This window comes from Plutella xylostella, chromosome 4 (assembly GCF_932276165.1).
Source record: "Plutella xylostella chromosome 4, ilPluXylo3.1, whole genome shotgun sequence".
Lineage (NCBI taxonomy): Eukaryota > Metazoa > Arthropoda > Insecta > Lepidoptera > Plutellidae > Plutella > Plutella xylostella.
In genome coordinates this window covers 8762735-8771675 of record NC_063984.1, presented here as the reverse complement: position 1 = coordinate 8771675, position 8941 = coordinate 8762735, and the positions used below count along the sequence as shown (strand labels likewise).

At 39.3% G+C, this 8941-nt stretch overlaps 1 protein-coding gene and 1 non-coding gene across 4 annotated transcripts; both read left to right on the top strand.

The window, feature by feature from the left end:
• Positions 1 to 386: 386 nt before the first annotated feature.
• LOC105386295 (protein PALS2) lies at positions 387 to 8059 on the top strand. Of its 3 annotated transcripts, XM_038120858.2 has the most exons (12): positions 387 to 608; positions 1692 to 1789; positions 2915 to 3064; positions 3173 to 3370; positions 3534 to 3764; positions 3918 to 4016; positions 4320 to 4478; positions 5350 to 5560; positions 5920 to 6090; positions 6502 to 6647; positions 7112 to 7186; positions 7837 to 8058. In XM_038120858.2, the coding sequence occupies exons 1-12, from the start codon at positions 524 to 526 to the stop codon at positions 8011 to 8013; spliced, it is 1800 nt and encodes a 599-aa protein (XP_037976786.2). In that variant the 5' UTR covers positions 387 to 523; the 3' UTR covers positions 8014 to 8058. The 3 variants fall into 3 exon arrangements, with proteins under 3 accessions (XP_037976786.2, XP_048486017.1, XP_037976787.1); XM_048630060.1 differs by lacking the exon at positions 1692 to 1789 and having other exon boundaries at positions 586 to 608; positions 7837 to 8059; XM_038120859.2 differs by lacking the exons at positions 387 to 608; positions 1692 to 1789 and adding an exon at positions 2609 to 2643 and having other exon boundaries at positions 7837 to 8059.
• Trnag-gcc lies at positions 7515 to 7585 on the top strand. The gene has a single exon. It is a non-coding gene; the product is annotated as a tRNA-Gly (tRNA).
• Positions 8060 to 8941: the final 882 nt, after the last annotated feature.

Below are 8941 nucleotides of genomic sequence, written 5' to 3'. Positions count from 1 at the left end.
CCTCGTATTCAATACGGATAAATTTATTTTACGATTCAATAACGGCGTCAATAACACGACTGTACCGCGTCGGTCGTTACGTTTCTTCCAGTTATTTACTACTCCAGATCCACGTCTTAAATTGATGTCTTATTTTACGGCCTTAAAAATGGTTACAATAATAATTTTATGATCGGATATGGCGCAAATATTCGCATTGCGTCTACAAGTCATTATTGCGGTAACTTTTACGTTCCACGAAGTTGAGTGAACGCTGCAAATAGCCGGCCACGTGGGTCATAAAATGTTTCATATTCTGAAAGTGCAGAGTCGCGCGACCTTTGCCGAGTGAGATGTGTCGGGGCGGGCGGCGCGGGGCGAGGGCGGGCGGCGGGCGCGTGCGCGGGCGGGGGCGGCGGCGCGACGGCAGTCGCCGGCCCGGCGTCGATACCGCGCGCCCGCCATGCCCCCGCGCGCTCGGTGACCAGCTCGACTCTTCCTTCCTCTCTCTTCCCTGTGCTTGTGTTCAGCTCCCGTCTCCCTGATGATGGTCCGGCGCAGCGGCCGCTACACCGTCAACTGGCGCGGATTTAAGGACTTCGCCTTCGGAAGTAAACCCCCTGATGAAGGTAACTAAGATAAACGACTTCCGCATATTATTCTTCGTGACATAAATAATGTATTAACTGAAATAATCCTTACTGTTTCAGTAATACTAAGTACCTATGTGGCTAAAACAACTAGGTAGCCAGTTTAGTTGTGCATTAAACGTAGGACATAATATTCTATTAGCTAACACTCTCGATATTTTTAAAGACAGAAGAGTTTCAAAATCTTGGTTGGTTCTTAGTATCTCCATTTACTGACAGTCGAACTACTTTAGCTATCTCCGTAACATTAGTTACCTGTCCTACACTTATTTAAATGTATTTATACTTACAATAAAGAAAAACAACATAACGATTAAAGTTATTTTATAAAAATAAATGCCGATAAGACGACCGAATGGCGTAGTGGTTAGTGACCCGACTACTGAGCCGAAGGTCCCGGGTTCGATTCCCAGCTGGGGCAGATATTTGTTTAAACACAGATATTTGTTCCCGGGTCTTGGATGTGCCCGTAAAATGGCAATAGGCCCGCCCCCTATTACATTGGGACTAACATACACTCTGGCTAAAAGTGGGTGCAGCAATGCATCTCTGCCTACCCCGCAAGGGAGTACATTAGTACAAGGCGTGAGTGTGTGTGTTTTTTTTTTGTAAATGCCGATCGTTATTTGCGGCAGTAAATTTTGCCTGACAACGTGGAGTTAGGTCGATCTTTCGGTGCCAACTTACTTTACTTATATTTAATCGATTTATTCGCAATAAATGTGGTTTTATTCTCACTTCATATTTTACTTATACCGTGTGCGGTGTGCATATATAATTATAAAACTATCATATTATTATTATCCATCTATCCAACACATATTTCATAGAATATCTGAATATCTTTAAATATCTGTTAGTAGGATTTTTAGCTGATAAGTTAATTATAGTATACATAAATTATAGTAGGTGCCATGCTCACATACATGAATGGATCCTGATAAGTCCACAAAATTAAATGGGATAATTACACACGTCATATCATCATCATTACCTCTAATTACTATAGATAAGTAGGTAGGTACCTACCCTGTAAGTTATCAATTTACATCTTCATTTCAGAGGAGGAAGAGAAGAAATCGGAAGAAGACTTATCAAACCATGATCGGATATTTTTAAAAAGCATTGTGGAAAGTCCTGATTTTTGCAGGAAATTACAGGTTAGTCGATTATTACTACAGCATTAAGAGGACTAGGTACGAGCTAGGTACGTATTTGAGCTATTTGATCCCTGAGTATATTCGGCTTATTAGGTATATTACAGCAATATTACTTCTATGGTATAGGTATATTTTTTGGAACAATCTGTGTTCGTTCGTCCGGCGCACCCTGCTGTCCTGGGCAGTCACTCGACTGATAACGATTTTCTCACCACGATGATTATTATTAGTCTAGACTAATCGCCTATTAACGCTAGTAAGTCTAGTATATAATTTGAAGATAATCGTAAGTACTGAGGACATGCTTTTACCACAAGCTTTTACCATGAGGCTTCCTCAACAACAATGTTGTAGATGACATAAGTACTAATTAAATTTTGAGACGTGATTGCCCATAAGCCTTTTAGTACTTACAATCAACCCAAGTAATTTATTTCGGGGTCATGATCAAGGCCTTCTTGGCTGGTTAGATATTCAAACTCAAGCCGAACTCGAACTCCAACTTATGATATGAATTTCTGAAAACGTTTCACTGAAAATCCGAAACTACAAGATGAGTTTGCCGTTTGCCGCCAAAACACAAAAAAATACTTAAAAACCAAATTGTCTATGGTGATCATATACTCTTCACACTCACAATAATAAAGATGATTAAAATACAAATATTATAAATCGCGTGAAACTGAATATAGCCCAAAACTTTTTTTAATTCCGTAGTCTATGGTTTGTTCTATGTATGTATTTTTCTGATGTTGGCTACACTGTATCTATATCTTTCTCTTTCTCAATAGTAAAAGTGTGCAAGTGTAAGCGAGACAAAAAAAGTAGTTGTTGTGAAATCGGTTGTTAGGTGGGTGTGTATTCCTGTTATTCTGAAAGTTTTTAGTGAAAAACATCGTAACGAAACAGAATAATAAACTTAATTACCTCGCAAGTAAACAATAATGTGAATTTCTTTTATGGGAAACCTTAAATAATGTACTTTTAATTGATTCTCATTCATGAATTTTGGAAAACAATGTGCCACGCCTTTGTGTCCACTTATGTTTTCGACCCCCATTAGTAACTAATTGGAATTTTATGGATTAATTCGGTGATTAACATGTCTTATCATTACACTTTCAGACTGTAGAGGCCGAAGAGGACCTGTATGTGAAGCCTGTCTCCTTGAATAATATTAGTATCATACGATCTCTTAGCGAGTACCGCGGGAACAACATAAGGACCATTGAACAAGCTGAACTTGCTATACTGTTATCTAGAGTACATTTTAAGGTTCGTATTTAAATTTTATTTTTACTCTAAGGACCTACTATGTGATATAGTTACTTAATATTTTTATTTCACTATCATTTCAGTGAAGACATAACTTTGTAATTTCAGGCATTAATTGATGCTCACGATCAAATCGGTGCAATCTGGCTTGATCGAGGGTCTGGCGTAGCCGTGCCGCCGGTGAAGGAAGAAGCAGAGACTGAAGGAGAGAACAAGGAGGGAACTGAAGAGAACGGAGACATGCCAATAGAGACAGTGAAAGTTGTTGGCCTGAGGAAAGTGCCTGGCCAGCCCCTGGGACTGACTGTAAGTTTTATGACCAATTTTATTCATAAAGGAGCTCTGTATTTTTTTCTTGAATTAGGCAAAAGCAGGCAGTAAAAAGGTGATTCAGGAAGCAATTTGGATCTCATATAGAAACATCCTTTTTTAATACAATAATGCATCTTTCAAAATTTGGTTTATTCAGGTGACGACAGATGAACATGGGCAGTTAATAGTAGCTAGGATAATGTCGGGCAGTGCAGCGGCCAAGCAGGCACTCCTGTCAGTTGGAGACGTACTGCTCGAGGTGGACGGAGTGCAGATAGACTCCGAGGACCAGCTCAAGGAAGCCGTCTCCAAGGACAATGAACGGGTCACGCTGAAAGTCGGACCAAACCTGAAGGAAAAAAGCTCACAAATGACCAATAAACTTAGTGTAAGTTGCAAAATTTATATTTTGGTTAAAAAGTTATGCCTTGTGTAAAAGTAGTAATTATGAATTGTGTTTATCACAAGGTCATTCTCATTGTTAAAATATTTGCCTTGAATGATTCTTTGAATTTTTATGTGAAACATTTTATTATTTCAGTGCTATGTCAGAACATTATTTGATTATAATCCAAAAGAAGACTCATTGTTACCATGCAAAGAAATTGGTCTTGCATTCAACAAAGGGGATATTTTACAGGTAAAACTCATCATGTTTTCTAATAATAAGACATATTTTACAATTTCAAGCTTGTAGTGAAAACTAAATTAAGTCAAACTGATAATAAATGGCCTGTAAATGGCTGAGCTGAATTTAAGGGGATATATACAAAGGATATGTTAAAGGGTAGGAACTTCGTCCCCCTCTCTGAATATAATAGAATGGCCTGTATCCAGACTATTCAGAGTATAGTCATCAAAGGTATTTTAATAAAAGACATAAATTTACATTACATGGTAACTATTTATTACGATAATTTTACAAATTTGGTTAATTTTACAGGTATCTGATAGAAAGGATCCAAATTGGTGGCAAGCAAGCCATGTAGACCAGCCCGACACGATGGGGCTGATCCCTTCGCCGGAGCTGGAGGAGAGGCGCAAGGCCTATGTCCCTCCGGAGGCCGACTTTGTGCATAAGATCAGCATTTGCGGAGCTCGGGTAAGTCACGCCAACTATTGATTTTCGTAAATCTTTAACATTATGTGGACTACGTCGAGAAGAAGATAAGTGATAAATATATAATCCTGGCTAAATTATATTTAATAAAACTGCATAAAGGATCGTAGAAATGGCCTTCAAAAGGGTTTTAACTATTATTATTATCATATTCTCATTTAATCATTGTCAAGATCAAAATTGATATTAAATTACGGTGTGCCTTACCATGCAGTTGTTTGTAATTTGATACTCTAGCATTGTTTACATATTTACGTAACATTGTTGCTCTGCAGAGACAAAAGACCACACATGAATCACACATGTGAGTCATTACCGTAAAAAAGGATAGGTAGTTTTGTAATTACTTTCGTCAATTCAGCTAAATGTGCAATGAATTAAAGACGTGATTTTCATTAACACATTAGTCACGTGTGAAATGGCACCAGCTGACTTGGCATTTCATTATTTAATATTAACATCTAGCGGAATTTGTAAATAGAGTCTAATAGCGTACGTAATTAAGAGTGTCATCTATTATTTTGCTAAGTGGTATTTTTTTAGAATTACTATTTCAATTACTATGAATTATGGTAGGTATAGTAGTAAAAAATATACCTATTTATGAATGAAAACAGCTGGATTCATAGAACAACGAACAATAGAGTGTAAATCTACGAGTCTTCCTTTCTTAACTTACTCAATTGTGTGAAAAAGATGCGCTTAAAACACCACAATAGTACCGATGCAAATTAATAAATAAATATACATCTCGCTCTTTGATAAGAAGTAAATAGAAAAATAATTTTAAAACCCAACAAACCTACATGGTCACCCACTCATTGTACAACTGGCCACAAACACCACATTGCAGATATCGAAAAAGAAAAAGAAGTTCGTCTACGAGTCCCGCTCCAGCGTGCAGCTAGAGGGCGCTGAACTAGCCCTGTACGAGGAGGTGGCGCGCACGCCGCCCTTCCTGCGCCGCGTGCTGGCGCTGGTGGGCACGCGCGGCGTGGGGCGCCGCACGCTCAAGAACCGCATGATACAGGACCACCCGGACCGGTTTGGCGCTGTTGTGCCTCGTGAGTTTTCTTTGTAACTTTTGATGAAAATTATTTCAGTTTTGGTTCTGGCATGTTAGGAGATCCACTGAGGGACAACAAAAATGAGATTAGACAGGAAAGTATACCTACTTATAAAATAGTTAATTTCATGATCCTTATGCTACTGCCTTCAGGTCGCGTGCTGTATTAGCAGTTTCTATAGAAAACCCTTGTAACACAACCAGTTTTATGGTTCATCTCCAGCTGAGTTGTCTCAGTCGGAATAGCTTTATGTAACCATCAGCCCCTGTAGAAAAATGCCAATTGCAAACTTATTCATTCTAAACTTTTTGGTCTATAATATAAACATAACAACTTACCCCGTCCACTATCTCCAGACACGTCGCGCCCGCCGCGGCCGCTAGAGGAGAACGGTCTCTCCTACTGGTTCGTGTCTCGTGAAGAGATGGAGCGAGACGCTCACGCCGGCCGATTCCTCGAGTACGGGGAGCATAACGGACATCTGTACGGGACGCATCTTGATTCGATTAGAGCTATTATAAAGGAGGGTAAGTGTTTTTGTGGCTTTCTTGCAGTGGTAGATTTTGGGTTATGGAATAAGGGCGTATATTATCGAAAGCGGGGTACCAACGCCAATCTATCAGTATAGCTATACGTTGTGTTATATCGTGATAAGAACAAAACGTCTCCGACAACCACCATCTATAGACAATGCCAACACCGATGACTCTATTAAAGTGAAAAATCGGTAGAACTTCCTCATGGCAATCCATGCTACACGGCATCTTTATCGACGCAGATAAACGTCACTATATCGCGATTTGATTACTGGGACGTGTATTATTACATGAGTTTATCTACATGCTTATCAACAAGAATGCCACGTTTTTCGCGTAAAAGATAATAATCGAAATAACATCGTACATACATTCTTACCACAATATGCCCTATCCTTCCAGGCAAGATGTGCATCCTGGACTGCGCGCCGGCGTCGCTCAAGCTGCTGCACAACAGCAGCGAGTTCCTGCCCTACGTGGTGCTGATCGCGGCGCCCGGCATCGAGCACCTGCGCAACCTCACCTATTACTCTAATAGGAACCTGCAGGTATGTAGGTACAGCGTGTAGGTAGGTCATGTAGGTGAATTAGGTTTTATTAGGTGCGATTCTAAATGTCAGTGATCCTGTTGCTGAGTTCCTTGAGTTGGCAGCAGTTTACCTATTTTAATAATTAGTTAGAATAAATTGGATTGCTTGGCCTATAAGATGTCTCATTTATAAAGAGTAGATATTATGTTATAGTTTCAATCAGATATTCATTGAATAATGAATGCATGCCAAAAAGGCTGAATAAAATTTATAGCATTAGAAATTTCTCGTTTACCTTCATAGATTATTTTTATACCGTATTATTTTATCTTTAGTTACCTGTGTGCATGTCTGATGCTCCATTAGGAGACTCAGGAAAAAACTGGTTTACCTTAATATTTTTAAGTATGGTACTTAATTACTTTTTTATTTTGATTTTTGGTTGTTTTTTTTTTTCATGTATTGTGTCTGTGCATGTCTAGTTCGACCGCCAGAGCTCCATTCGGTTCAGCTCGCGGCGCGCGCGCACGCTCGAGTCGCTCGCCTCGCTGTACGAGGTAAGTTCTCATCTTTTATATTGTATTTAGCTTTAGTTTGTGTTGTAGTCGTTGTAGCGTAATATTGCTTGTTTTATTTTAGAAAAACTGTTAGTTTACCTTTCACAATATATGGTTGTTATTTTATTAGTTAGATCTTTTACGTGGGAAACAAAATGTAGAGTTGAAAACGAATCTAGTTAGGTGTAACAAATTAATTTAGATACCTACTCCGCCGTACGGGACCGCGACCGTTGGCGTTGTCTGCACTGCAAATAAAGACATGATGTGCGTCAGTGCGAATGTCAGCAGAGGCACTTATCCGATAATTTTACACTAGTGATCATAAGCATCGGTGGTTCAGTGGTAGAATGCTCGCCTGCCACGCGGGCGGCCCGGGTTCGATTCCCGGCCGATGCAAGTTTCTTTTTGTTTTTTATTTTGTGTATTGGTACTGATACGGAACCTATACTAAATCACTAATCAAACAGGTTTTTAAATATTTTAATCACTAATGCACAGCATAATAATTTAATCACGTGTGTAATAATACGCACCACGCAATAAATAACTTAGTTAAAAAATAACCCCGTCAAAGCACATAATGATTGCTCGTACAGATTTTTCATAAAACTTATTTCTTAAAATTTAACCCCTCCCACCATTATCAGGAGGAAGACTTCAAGAACACCCTCGAAGAGAGCGCTCGGATCCAGCGGCAGAACGAGAAGTACATCGACCTGGTGATCGTGAACCACAACGCGGACACCACGCACGCGCGCGTCATGGACGCGCTGCACTCGCTGTCCACTGACCACCAGTGGGTGCCCGTCAGCTGGATCTACTAGCCTGTGTGTGCAGCTGGATCTACTAACCTGTATTGGAAGGGTACAGGAAAATGAGGGGCTCATGGATGTAGATTCTTAAAATTCTAATTAAAGTTCTGTCAAACTATAAATTTTGCCAGAGAAAAATGAGATGTCATCGAATTTTAATCAAAGAATTTAGTTAAATTAAGGTTTTGACAGCACCAAAATTAGAATTTCTGCCTTCAGAATCGACATCAATGGGCCCCTTCTATTCCTGTACCCTTCGTATGTGTAGTGTCGCAAACTGATCTGCCCCGGGACTTCTTACTCTATGACGGTGAACGGCAGTATATCGAAATCTGCTTGTAATTGTGATTGGTGGGACGTGCATTCAAGTAGATAAAGATGCCATGCCGCGAGCTCTGAGTACCTACTGTGAGAACTGTGAGAGTCTACGGTTAGCAGTTTGTAGTTAGCTCCACACAACTATGGTTGGTAACCAGTATATATTTGTTAAGTATAGACAGGTTAAAATATCACAGGGATAGAGATGTTAGAATGCGATAACATATGACATCACCATCACAAATGTATTTTTAAAAATTGCTCAGCATCACAATGTTTAAAACAGGTTTATCATAAACGGGCCTACTTTTACCACAGTTTGTCATCTGAATCTACGTATTCCGCTCATCACAATACTTAAAATCACAATTTGATAAACTTAACAGATGTTTGTAAAATATTCTCCTTCCAATGATTTATACGATCCACGAATGCGACACATATTCAATCTCTTATCTCCGTTAATATTAAGGAAACATTATTTTATTCACTTTTTTCACTAAGTGATTTTATATCTGTAAGTTTATGTGCCACATTATGAATTTTGCTGATAATAGTTGAAGTTTTAGGCAGCTATTTTATTCCCTCTGTTGTACGGTATCTTGCCTACAGTGTTATAACT